We start from the raw sequence: 13,547 nt of genomic DNA, 5'->3' as shown, positions 1-13,547 counted from the left end.
CACACGTGAGCACTTACAGGACTTGGAAGGATGTTTCAAAATGGCGTCAGGATAGTTCCCGACACACGGACGGCGCTGCACAGTCTTCCCCGAACCCTTGTGAGAAGCAGACCCATTGTCGCGATCGGAGCGGCCGTGACGTGGCCGTGACGTGGCCGTGACGTGGCCACGCCGCCGGCTTCCAGCGCCCCCTCCCTCCCTGAGCCCTCTGCCTCGCACCGGCCTAGGTCTCGGACCCCCGCCTCCGTCTGGCCCGGCCGGGGTGCCCAGGCGGCCGCGCGCGCTCCTGCCTGCAGTTGGCACCACTGGGATGAGAGAAGACACAGTCGCAGGGCTCTCCGTGGACCCCCAGCTGCAGACGCCCCCAGACCACCCCCCGGCACACACCTCACGCATGTTGCTCTCCGTCCGGCGGCCTGGTCACTGACGGGTCTGGGGAAGAAGCCGGGCTCCCTGCTGCTAGGCCTCTCTCTGGACCGGGGGCCCCGCTCCTGCCCTCGCGGAGGGGATCGCCGTCACGAGGGCCAGCTCTGCTAACGCGGGGTGTGGACACTCTCTCCTACACCCACACAACTCTCTCCACACGCCTGAAAAATGCTCCTAATGAGGAGGCTGGGAAAGGGAGCCTTTGGAGGGCGCCGAGCAGAGCCTGGCTTTCCCGGGACGGGGTCGGGGTGAGCCTGCAGTGCTGGGAGCAGAGGGGCCTGCCAGGTGCCCGCCACCACCCCCGTCCTCCGAGCTCCTGAAGAATACCACCTGCCCCAGCTACCTGCGCATCTCACCTGGGGCAAGAGGTGACTCTTACTCCTGCTGGGGATGTGGCCGGGCAGCCGGATGTTGAAGAGAGCCTGGAGGGCAGCCTGAGCCGCCTGGCCCTTGGCCAGCTTCTTGCTGCGTCCCGAGCCTTCGAACGTCCTGCCGTCCACGCACACGGCCATGACGAAGCTCTTGGCGCGCTGCTTCTCGGCCGGCTCCGCGAGGCACACGTAGCGCAGGCCGGAGCGCAGCTGGTTCAGCACGACCACGGGGTTCCTGTCACCCAGGGCCACGGGGCCCGGCCTGGGTCTGTCCGGCCGCGCCGGGCCCACCAGGTCCAGGGGGTGGCAGAGCAGTCGTCCCCTCCGGCAGGCGGAGGGCAACAGCCCGGCATCGGCGGGGCGGCGGCCCGCGAAGGCCTCGCCAGGGGCGGCCGGCTCGAACTCCTTGAACAGCGTGTCGGGGAAGTCGGCCTGGTCCGAGGTGAAGTCCGTGGACGGGCCGGCGCCGCTGCCCATGGCCAGGTGGGCCTGGCAGGCATTGGGGAACTGCACGAAAGACCTCAGGGCCAGCTCGGCTGCCCGCATCTTGGCTTTCTTCTTGGTGGGCCCCGTGCCCTCGAACGTGAGCCCGTTCACCTCCACAGCCACGGCGAAGACGGGGGCGTGCACCGGGCCGGTCTGGGACACCATGCGGTACTGCAGGCCCGGACGCAGGTCGTGGAGCTGTACCAGCGCGTTCTTGGGCGCCACGGACCACGAGAGCTTCTTCCAGATGAGCTGCACCTTGCATAAGTGGCCGCCGTTGCCCTCCTCCAGGGGCCTCTTCCTCTTCACGCCGGGCGCACCACCTCGGGCCCCGTCACCGGCGGGCAGGGGCCGGGCCTCCAGGTTGCTCACGTTGCGGTTTTCCTTCACGTCGGCGCTGCTGATACCTGCAGGTGAGAAAGACAGCCGTGACCCCGGGCACTGGCAGCTGACGACGGCACTGCTGGGCCGCAGACCGGGCCTCGGCGCACGCGAGCCCGCCACCAGCACGGCCCGCCAGCCAGGGAGGCAAGCTCCGGGCGGGCACCTGCGGGGAGACCTGGGGAGCAGCACCCCAGAAGTGGGGCCGCTTGCCCGGAGGCGGGAGGACCCGCATTCCTGGGCAGCTCTTGCAGAGACGCATTTCTGAGACGGAGGTGTTGGGGGGCGTGTGTGGGGCGCACGGCCCCCTGCGTGTTGCTGCTGTCTCCTGCCCTGGGCACCGGCTGTGGTGGGTCAGGGCTGAGGCCAGCCGCCTGCCCTGAGCCTGGGCAACCCTCAGCGTTGCCCCAACCAAACGGACAGGCGGCCCTGTGCCCCCAACAGCTGTGGGCAACGCTGAGGTCAGGGAGGCCTTTCCCGCCGGGGCCGGTGGGGGGTGAACGGTGGTGTCCTCATACAACAGACTGCTACGTGGCACTATGTTTAACGAGCCACATCTGTGTGTGTCAACGTGGATGAACCTCAGGAATGTGCTAGACGATGAAAATAATACGTAGACCAGGATATCGTTAGTTCAAATCATACGGACACAGACATTACAGATTGTTGGTGTAATCACACGCAGGTGGTAAAGATTCAAGGTGTTCCTACTTCCCCCAAGACACAAGGAGGAAATTGCATGCGGGCTCAGGGGGCCGCTTCCTTGGTGTCTGTGATGGTTCCTTCCGTCCTTCCTTTTTTCCTTCCTTCCTTCCTTGGCAAGAAATGATACGAAGTAAATTTAGCAAAACCATCCTTTGCTAACTGTAGGTGGAGGATGCATGTAATGATAATTTAACTTCTGTGGCCTGGCCATCTTGGACTGCTCGTGGCTGATGATGCTGTTGTTTTTAGGCAATCTCAGGCGTGGATGACTTGGGGACCACGGGAGTCCCGATTGCTCTGCAGGTGAATGTGCTTCTGGGGCGCTGACCTCTCAGGTCTCCGCTGAAATCCTCCGAGGGTGTCAGTGGTGAACGGTGCAGGTGCCTTTCACAGAGCCTCCCTCAGACCTTCTTATTCCTAAAATCCAGCCTGCGTGGGGATCACAGCACCATGTTCGAGAAGAAACAAGGCTCAAAGAGGGAACCGGTTGATCCGGGCTTGTTGGTCGAGATGGGAGTGTCCCGGGAATGTTCGCGGCTGCTGTAAACCTGGCTTTACAGAAGCAGAATAGTCCCATCATTTTCTTGGCTCCTTTACAGGGACACCCTGTGCTGGGCTCTGGGAGGCGGTGAGGATGCTGAGCGCAGTCGGCCCTTGGTTCGGACAGACGTGGGAGGCGAGGTGGCCGCCCAGGGCCAGGCGGGGCCCATGCAGAAGTCCCCGGCAGTCGGGAGTGAGTTTGTTCTCATTAAGCACGTGGAAGCTTGGGGCTGATCCCGTGGCTCCTGAACAGCTGTCGTGTGGGCGCCCCTCAGTCCTGTGCGGAAGCCGGGCAGCGGTGAATGCGGCAGACTCCGTGACCTTGCCCTCGTGGTGTTGCGGCAGAGAATCTAATGGAGATGTGCAGCGTGTCAGCGCGGAGAGGTGCCCTCTCTGGGGGATGCGCCCTAGGGGACGTGTTCTCCGACTGAGGAACCCCAGCCGCTCACCGCGAGCCCGTTGGCTCAGTTGGCATTTCCTCCAGCAGTTTGCTTCCATACAGTGTTAGGTTTGTGGAGGTAACTGTTCAAAGGCATGATGCAGAGGGTTTTATAAGTTAGAGGTGGATGGCATTCATTTACAGACTATTTTAGCAGAAATAATTACCTTCCAAATATCAAGCACTTAGTCTCTGCCTCCTTTGTTAATGATTATGCGTCTTGGGCACAGGTAGCAAGGAGCTCTGCCGGGGGCGGAGTTTCAGGCCGAGAGACAGTGGGTCAGATTAACCATGCAGCCTCTCAAATTGAATGTGAAGATGAGAAAAAAAATCCAACCCAGCCAAAAAGCCCCATTCTAGATTGCGTTCGAAACTGCTGGGTGTGCTCCAGTTTCTTACTGATTTCCCACAGGGTGGGGACTGGTGAGACTGGTAGCAAGAGTGAGGTGGCCAGCATCTCGGATGACCTTTTGAGGTAGAAAGGGTTGTCTTGCAGGAAGAGCCCTTGCAGGCCGACCCCTCTCTTCCCTGACTCCCAGCGCCCACGGCTGCCCTCGATACCATTGTCCGTGACACCAGCCATGGTTATCTCTGATAACCACGCCGGCCCAGGGCAGATGACTTCAAGCTCCATTAGACAGATACCACAGACCGGGGGCCAGCAATTTGGAGACCGCCAGGCACGGAGGAGCAGGGGCATGAAGGCCCCTTCCGTAATAACCAACAATGAATAATAATTGATGAAAAAAGTGGGCTTCTGGGCCCTATCCCGGGTACACGAGCCACAACCTCTGGGTTTGGAAACTCGCAGAGTGGGGGTTCGGCTGGCATGCTCTGTTTAACTGGCCTGTGGGGTCCGAGCGTGGCCGGCCGAAGCTGTAGGAGGCAGACAGGGCAGTGGTCACCCCACCAGCTCGGGGCTCCAGCACACAAGACGTCAATGTCCCCCCTGCCTCTCAGGTGCGTGTGACCAGGGGCAAGTCCCTCCATACGCCCAAACTCTACTTTCTCAAAATGGCAAATGTGGGTTTTAACGGCACTTGCCCTATGAGATTATTCTGAGCTTGAACTAAAGGAGCATCAGGAAGAGGCTCAGCCCAAACCCAGACATACAGGAAACACATCTTTTTGAAAATAGCAGGAACGAGAGAGGCAGACACTGCTGAGCTCTTCCTTGCTGAGTTTCCCCTGGAATTTGGGACCCCCCAGGAGGCAGGGTAGCAGCGTCTGTCCTGTCACATGGCGCGGGCTCCAGGCTGTCCTGAGGCCGGGTCTGAGCGCACCCCTCTGTCATGAGCCTGTGGGCCCCAGAGTGCAACACAAACACACCGTGCGTCTCTCCCTTTCAGTCAGCGTCAGAGCTTCTGAGAGTCAACAGCCATCCCATGGGAGAGACGCGCACGGTGACTCCCGGTCCCCAGGGGACAGACGGCGAGGGGACGGATGGCGAGGGGATGGGAGGCTGCCTCGCGGAGCAACCCCACCCACGCCGCAGCTCCAGCACTGCTTAGAGATACATGGGCCGTGTCTGGAAAACCACGCGCCACTTTGCCAGGTCCGCCGTGAAAATCCAACACCAGTTTGCGGGACTTTCGCTGCAGCGATCCCACGTGAATTTCTTATGGGACTCCAGCTCCGACTTCACAAAGTCACATTTCCTTCTTCCTCAGGGAAGGGGGTCCTTCGCAGTCCCTTCCCCTGACCACTTTGTTCTCCACTAGTTAATAGGCTTCCGTTCTCTGTTGTCAGAATGATCCAGAGGTGAGAGTCAGGAGGCCACGCTGCCCAGGACCTGCGCCGCACATGCTCCCTTGGGTCTGGGCCCTGAGGCATCCAAGCACACGGGGCTCCTTTCCCAGCACAAGCTTCGGCTCCTGGGCCCCGTGGGTCACCCCTGAGGTGGGAGGGGGACGCAGATTGTCCTCATCCAAGGAGAGCAGGACCTGGTCTGCCCTGGGGGAGTCACCCCTCAGGCACGTCGCTGATCTTGAACCCTTTATCCTGTACATGGAGGCAGCCAGATGTGGACAGCAGGCTCCCAGCATCTGGGAGTTGTCCGGGAGCTCACCTCCGGTGCTGACCCCGCAGCCATGCACTTCTCGCTGGCCTTCTCGGGGGGCCATCCCCAGGCCTCACGGGCGGCGTGAGCACCAGCTCATCTGGGAACCGCAGGAAAGCACGCTGACAGCTGAGTGGTGCGCACAGAACCCACCACACGGGGGCTGCTGTGCGGCTCAGGGCAGACAACCCGTGAAACTTTCCACGTGATCTGTAAACGGTGATCCGTGAGCGCCGCAGGCTTCCAGGCCGTGTGCTTCGTGATGACTGATCACGGCCACCGTGGAGGTGGCGGTTGCCCCTGCCTTGAAGGGTCTGAGAGAAGATCAGTGGCCCCCATCTGCCTGGACTTGCCCTGGGTCCTGGGGTGCAGGACTTGGCACGAGAATGTTTATTACGTGATAAAAATGACTTGTTTCTGAAAATGTATTTGTTGTACATTTGGAACAGCTCAAACGGACGGGTCATACTAGGTTATGAGAATTAGTGAGTCCTTTAATTCTACCCTGGAATTCGTTCTCCCAAATAATTGCTTTGCTTGCCAGTCATAACTCAGGGACTTGCAGTCGGTCAGGCTTGCAGCAGCTCGGCCAGAAACTCACGTCCCCGTAGGGGGTCGGACGGGGGACTCTCTCGTCAGGTCAGTTGCACCTTGAGGTGCGTTTACGGGTCTGCCTGTCCCCCCCACTTTTTCTGTGTCTGCGTGTGTGGGTGCACTCAGCGCGCGGACGTCAGCCTGCGGGCGAATGGTAGGCAGCAGAACCGGGGCTGATTGATCGGGGGCCCAGCGGCTCCCACCACCCCAGGGAGCCCCCATCCATGGCTCACGTCATGTTGGAGAATTTCTGACTTGGATTCCAGTGCCTTCCTTGGCAAAGCCCAGTCCCGAGGAAAACACGTGCAGGTGCCCTGAGCGTCCACGCCGGCCCAGGGCGAATTCCCTCATCCTCCCGGCGTCGAACACCAGACACCCTCAGACTGCGGCTTCTGCGACTCAGACAGTCGCACGTGTCCTTCATTGCGGAAATTAGAGAAAAAGCAGGCAGATGACTTCAAGCTCCATTAGACAGATACCACAGACCGGGGGCCAGCAATTTGGAGACCGCCAGGCACGGAGGAGAGTATCTACGGCAGAGCCACGTGCGGGAGAACATAGAGCAACTGTTCCATTCTGCTCTCTCACACATCGATCCATCTCCAGAGCCCGTGACTGCATTCTCCTGTTTGGCAAAAAGTGTCAGCAAAAGCGGTGCTATGTTTACCAATGCATGAAAGAATTGCATTTTAGGGAGAAAGAGCTGGATTTTGGGGCACCTGGGTGGTTCAGTTGGTTAAGCGACTGCCTTCGGCTCAGGTCATGATCCTGGAGTCCCGGGATCGAGTCCCGCATCGGGCTCCATGCTCGGCGGGGGGTCTGCTTCTCCCTCTGACCCTCCTCCCTCTCATGCTCTCGGTCTCCCATTCTCTCTCTCAGATAAATAAATAAAAAATCTTAAAAAAATAAAAAAAAATTAAAAAAATAAGATTTTATTTATTTGGGCGCCTGGGTGGGTCAGTTGGTTAAGCGACTGCCTTCGGCTCGGGTCATGATCCTGGAGTCCCTGGATCGAGTCCCGCATCGGGCTCCATGCTCGGCGGGGAGTCTGCTTCTCCCTCTGACCCTCCTCCCTCTCATGCTCTTTGTCTCTCTCATTCTCTCTCTCTCAAATAAATAAATAAAATCTAGGAAAAAAAAAAAAGAAAGAGCTGGATTTTACATTGGCGTGGCTGTGGCTAAAATTTTACTTTCCAGGTGAAATATATCCTCCCAGACTTAAGTCCAGTTAGCAGGCTGCACTTGTGCATTGGCGGCCATCCTGCAAACGTGGGCGGGCCACATGGAGGGTGAGGTCCTGTGGTCTCAGGGCCGTCGGCTCCGGCGAGCGCAGGCAGCATGTGCGAGCCCGTCTATCACGTGTGTGCCTCACCCCCCTCCGCCGTCCCCTTTCTGGGGCCAGCGTCTGTCTGGTTATTAGGCAGCCAGACTTCTCCAACTAGTCACGTCTGCTCCGCATGGCCGATAGTGATGCAGCCGTGGCCTCAGGTGGTAGGGCACCGGGGACCGGCCATCTGATCTGCCCCATTTGCATCAGATGGGGGCTGACAGGACTGAGGCCAGTGGCCTGGAGTCTCCTTTCACTCTGGAGGGAGGCCCTGGTGCTTGGCAGGTGAGCAGTCGCCTGGGAAGGGGGTCCGCTGAGGCACAACCACGCCCTGGGAACACCGAGAGGCCACGTGGGCCGGCTGACTCGGGCTGCAGAAGTGCAGGCCTGATTCCCGGCAGCAGGCAAAGGTGCCTCCTTTCGAGGACGTGTCCCACATGGTCCTGGATGTGGTGTCTGACCCATGTCTGGGTGAGGATCAAGCGGGTGTGGTGGGCCGGTCTCCCTCCCTCCAGACCACAGCTCGGGGAGTGACCCCTCCTCGGGTGACCTGGGTCAGCAGTAGGCACAGCGGTGATGGCGCTGGGGCAGTGACTCACTCTCTCTCAGCATTTAAGGAGAAAGCTTTCAGAGTTGCCCACTTGAGCAGAAGTCTCAACAACCTGGCGCTGTCCAGGAGACCCTGGAAACCCACCCCATTGATGGCTGGCTTCCAAATGGGCTCCCAGGCTGAGTCTCTGGTCACTGACCCCTGACACCAGCTCTGCCCTTGGCATTGGGAGCTCAGGCTCCAGGGACGAGTGGCGGTGAGTGCCAGTGGCCACGGGGGAGCCCGCTGATGGTCCAGAACGTGCTCCACACGGGGCGGGCAGAGCACCTCCATGTAGCACCAGCCCAAACACACCCAAGTCAAAGCCACAGTCGCTCCTTCCAGCCCACCCTTCCCCCCTGCACATGGCACACACACCCTGCTCACCCGCTCTCTTCTCCCACCTTCCGAGGGTGCTTGGATTGCTAATGGCCGAGACCGTGTGGGTAGACTAGGAGAAGCTGAAGACGGGGCATTGATGGGAGGTTTGTCTTTGAACAGTGTTTGAAAATAGGGTTTTCTAAGTAAGGATTTTCCAAGCATTGCAAAGGCTTTCTAACATGTAACAATTCAAAGTCGTTCTTCTCTGTAGGTTTCCACCGATTGGGGGAAATAGCCAACTTGTGCGTTTGCTCTCTTCCAGGTCCTTGGTAGCCGTCTTCACGCATTGTCCTGTTGGATTCCGATCTCAACTGTGGGATTCAGTTTATGCACACGAGGCGCTGGGGCTCCTGGCTCGGGCTTGCGGGAGCAGTGGCGGCGAGGTCTCACCCCACACTGGGCACCTACCACGCTCAGCAGGGTCCCAGCCCCTCAAGGGGGGAAAGAGGAGGAAGCAGAGGAAGATTTTCTTTCTCGATGTGTTTATTCCAGGTGTTTTATCAAAGCGCTTTGCATGCACATCCAGTTCAGCTTGGGGCACGTGTGCGTGCGTGCTTAGAATTGGTTGATGTGTATATGTACACACGTGTGTGTGTGTGTATTCCACATTTCTGAAGTGGCTATCAATAGGACCCCCACCGGGTCCTGGAGGTTTTCCCGCTTAGACCCTGAGACAACAAAAACGAGCATTTGCCCAACTTCTCTGAGGAGGGAGCCCCGAACGGGTGGCCCAGAGACCCGCGTTCTGATTTCTGTGGGGACTTTGTCCCCATCCCGCGCAGGGGGTCTGCTCTGGTTCTGAGGCACCACGACTCTGTGACTTTGATTTGTGCAGTGACACAGGCTCGTGCCCTCAGCCTCCAGTCCTGTTGCTGGCCGTGCATCTTACTAGCCAATGGCAGGGTGGCCAGCACTCCAGTGCGGGTCCCCCCACCACGTGCCCTGGTCAGAGTCCTGGTGAGCTCCTGCAAGCTCCCTGCTCTGGGCAACGAGCACAGTCTGCACCATCTCACTGGGCGGAAGGTGACCCAGCTGTGAGGTAATACTGAAATGCAGGAGAGATCTGTGTGGTTTGGGGGTTGAGAGCATGCTGGACACGTCCAGGAACCCCCCACACCAGCCCTGCCCCCCAGGGGGCCCCTCACTGGTCTCAGCAGGGGGACCAGCGTTTCCATCCCCGCACCACACTGCTTTGGGGCTTCCCCGGTTCCCTTCAGGAGCCAGAAATGTTCCAACAGGCAGGCACCCATCCAACTCCGTCCTTGTTAAATAGTTGTACAAACTGTGTTCATTTTCCTCCGTTCCTCCCCCCTCCCTCCCCCTGCCTCCCTTTCTCCCTCCCTCCCTTCCTTCCTTCCTTTTGAAGGGAAAAACAAAGGAAAGAGAGGAGAGGAGTTCAAGAAAACTGATTTTTCCCTACAATCTTTGGAGTTCTCAATTATAGAGTCGCTGCTAATATTTTCCTACTATCCAGATGGGGATGGGATTCCAGGTGGGGACGGGGTTTCAGGTAGGATAGGATTCTAGGTGAGGATGGTATTTCATGGCAGGGAAGGGATCCCTGGTGGGGACGGGATTCATGTTGGGGATGGGGTTCTGGGGGTGGAGGGACAGGAGCAGAGCCTCCTGCTCGGTGAAGCCCAAATAGTCCCCACCATCACCCCAAGGGTCTCAGTGTTTGGGGACAGTAGAGGACCCCCCCTGCGCATGGGGCCGGGACCCCCTCCACTCGACAGGGAAGGGAAACTGCTTACTTAGATTGTCTTCGTCCTCCGTGTTTGTGGCCCCGGGGCTTAAGTGCTTGAAGGGAGCGATGAAAGCTGACAACATGCTTACTTTGTCTGGAAAGAAAAGAAGAACAGGAAATGCACTTTTGACACCGAGTTTCAAAAAAACTCAATGCTTTCCTATGTTCTTATTACTGAGGGTTTGGACAAGGGAGTTTGAAAGCTTGTTTTGGTTTCAGCCACTTCATTCTGGTTCAGTCTTTTATTGAATTTCTGACAGCATTTTTATCAAACTCCTCTCTCCATTCAATTTTCAACTTTATGATTTCCATCTTTCTTCTTTTCTCATTTTTGGCATCTCCCCTCCTCTTGTTCTGTGTCCCTCAAAACTCAAAGCGATCGTCTCCAGGGCAAGAACCTTGCGTGAACTCATAGGATGCTGGGTGGGGCAGAGCCTGGGACCCAGGGCATTTCATAGAGAAGAAGTGAAGCAAGTAAAAAAAAAAAGCCATAATTAAATGAGAATCGTGCAGAAAAAGCCAAGACCTTTTCTCCCCGTGAGCGGAGAACTTGCTTTGTGGGCTTGAACAAGGATGTAGAAATCAGTCAGCGGGCAGCTGGGCAGTGGGAGAAGTGGCGGCGCACGATGGGGGAAGGGGTGCGGGGGGAGGCCCCCTCCGTCCCTCCTGCAAATGGGCGCGCGACGAAGCAGGGACAGGAGCCCGGGAGAGCGCCCTCCACTTACCCTGCTGCGGGGGAGTGAGGCAACACCTGTCCCGAGTCAGCCCGGGGTGGGGCACTGGACCCAGGGCAATGCTGCTCATAACCTACAGTCCCCACAATCTCTCTCTTAAACGGAAAGATTGGGGAATTGTGGGATGGGAATGCACTTGGGAGACATTGAAAAAGGACTAATAAAGGGGCCAAAGGAAAAGCTCCTTTCTGTAGAGATTCCACCGACTGAATCCAACCTCAGAAGCTGGGAGCACTTGTCCAAAGAGGAACCTAGTCCAGGGCAGAGGAGAGCACGTCGAGGGATGGCACATGCAGGCCTCCCCGTTCTCGGATGCCCGCCTGTCCCCGTACGGTTCCTGGTGGTTCTCGTGGCTGGCCTGGCCCGCGGGGGCTGAGCTACTTTGCCACGGGACACTCCCCGCCTCCAGGAATCCGTTGGCACCGGAGGGCCGAGTCTTTGGTGGCTCCCATGCCATCGTCTGCTTCTGTCCTCGGGAAGGGGGACTGCTGACTCGTGGGGCTCCCTCTTTGTACACATCTAAGTGTGACTTTGCGTGAAAACCTCAGCTAGTGGTTTTATCTGCAGTTAGCCTTCAGGCGTTCAGACCCGGGCCTGAAATGTGCTCTTTTTCTTTCAATTCTGAGCCTGTTTTCTCTTTACCCAAGCTTTCCAGAGGCCAGGGGAGTTCACATTGAAATTCATTCAGGAGCCTGTTAACAGCTGTTGTTTCCAGTAGGGACGGGCAATGATATAATGTTCACTCAGAGAGAACAATAAATAACTCAAATATAAAATGCCTCTCTTTCTTCATTCTACGGAACGAGAAGAATAAGCCAGGGAGGGACTGGCTCTCCCAAACCCTCACAACCCAAGCTAATTTACTACAAGGGAATGAAATCTCTTGCTTGAGTTATAATTTCATTAAGGGTGCCCAATAATGTTACACAAGGAATGTGAAGCTCAAATGATTTAGTCTGGAGCATCTCAAAATGAAATTACATTTTTCTAATAAAGCAGGGCTACCAGCCAAACACCCACAAAAATACACCAAACCATTTCAGAGCTCACCTTAGCAAGACTGCAAAATATTTAAAGATTGTTTTAGATCCTCAAAGTTCTTGCTTTCTGGGGTTGCCAGATTTATCAAATAAAAACACCAGACACTGAGTTAGATAAACAGCAGATACTTATTTAGTATATATAAATCTCCAGCATTGTGTGGGGCACGCCTATACTGAAAAATTGTCCAGTCTATCTGAAATCCAGATTTAAGGCAAAGGACTTGAATAGACGTTTCGCGAGGGAAGGCATACAGACGGCCAGCAGACACACTCACCAGCAGAGCAGCGCAGATCAAAGCCGCACTGGGCCACCACCTCACACCCATCGAATGGCCGCCATAAAGAAGCCAACTAGGCAGTGGGTTGGTGAGGTTGTGCAGGGGTCGGCGTCCTTGTGCACCGACGGAGGGAGCGTGAGACCAGCATGTCCACGTCTGCGTCTACACCCAAAAGCATTGAAAGCAGGGTCTCACAGAGATACCTGCACACCTGTGTTCACAGAAGCTAAAAGCAACCCGAGTGTCCACTGACAGATGAATGGACAACACAGTGTAGCATATGCACACCATGGAATATTACCCAACATGGATGGACCCTGGGGCCATGATGCAGAGTGGAATAAGCCGGTCACTAGAGGACAAATATAGTGGGGTCCACTTATCTGAGGTCCCCAGAGGAGTTAAATCCATAGACAGAGAAAATGCAATGGTGGGATCCAGGGGCTGGGGGATGAGGGGCCAGAGTTTCAGTTCGAGAAAATAAGAAGGTTCTGGATGGTGGTGATGGTTGCACAACAATCTAGTATAGTTGATGCGACTATACTATATGCTTACAAATGGTCAATATGGCAAATTTTACCTTCTGTATGTTTCACCACGATTTAATAAGTCACATTGAACGGGACGCTCAGGATTTTATCTGAACCCTACCTCTTTTATGCCCTAGCAGCTCCTTCAGCATAGTGGAGTTTGGATTTCCAGCTCAAACACACCAACCCGCTCAGAGCAGGACATCTAGGGAGCTGCCTGCCTGTTTGCTGGGCGAGCCCACCCGGCTCTCTGGTTGTTTGCCCACCGTCACTGCCCCTGTACGAAGAGGAGGAAGGCTGCAGCCTTAGCACGTCGTTAGGAAGGACTGCGAGGATTGCATTTTTGGTTTGGAAAAACTGCAACACAAATGATTGGCTGTCAGCGGCTTGTTGGCGGCTGTCCCCTCACGCACGGTGTCTGCGTGGCGCTGCGCTGGGTTGGTTCCATCTGAGCACCCAGCTCGCACTGTCCTCTGGTTCACCACAGTCCCGAGACTGGGCTCGTGCAGGTTCCTGATGGGAAATGGAGGCTGTGCTTCTACTCTACTCAATTCTGGACGTTTGGGGTATGCCGAGAGAAGCTGGCTCATGGAATTCCCCGTGCTCCCGGCTGCCCTCCACCCCTGTTGTCAAGTCTGGAGGAAGGAGAAGGTGTTTCTCTAGGGCAAGTATCTGGAAGGGATGCTGGGCACACACTGCACCAGCTGGAAACGGAAACAGCAGGGGTCCTGGGCTGGCCGTGGTGCTGGGTGCGCCCGGGGCTGCCCTGGATCCAGCCAAAAGTCACTTCCAGGGAAGGCCTGGTGGTCACCAGCATAGCACAGCATTCCTAACGCACCTCCTGAAGTGATCCAGGACATTTGCATCAGAAACCTCACTGCTCTTTGCAAAATAAATGGCCAGGGCCCCGTGGGAGT

General features: G+C 56.9%; 1 protein-coding gene across 1 annotated transcript in view; it reads right to left on the bottom strand.

Moving 5' to 3' along the window:
- ADARB2 (adenosine deaminase RNA specific B2 (inactive)) overlaps positions 1-12,782 on the bottom strand; it is a 126,545-nt gene extending 113,763 nt beyond the window's left edge. Inside the window, exons 1-3 of the mRNA XM_045870362.1 lie at positions 12,752-12,782; positions 10,053-10,139; positions 783-1,690 (exon numbers count right to left, since the gene is read on the bottom strand). Coding sequence (XP_045726318.1) covers positions 783-1,690; positions 10,053-10,139; positions 12,752-12,782 — 1,026 coding nt within the window. The remainder of the gene's footprint in view (positions 1-782; positions 1,691-10,052; positions 10,140-12,751) is intronic.
- Positions 12,783-13,547: the final 765 nt, after the last annotated feature.

Source organism: Mirounga angustirostris, unplaced genomic scaffold (genome assembly GCF_029215605.1).
Source record: "Mirounga angustirostris isolate CCGP_5_RB_7025 unplaced genomic scaffold, mMirAng1.0.hap1 SCAF_5, whole genome shotgun sequence".
NCBI classification, from domain to species: Eukaryota; Metazoa; Chordata; class Mammalia; order Carnivora; family Phocidae; genus Mirounga; species Mirounga angustirostris.
The sequence above is the reverse complement of the archived record's forward strand: the minus strand, read 5'-3'. Positions and strand labels throughout refer to the sequence as shown.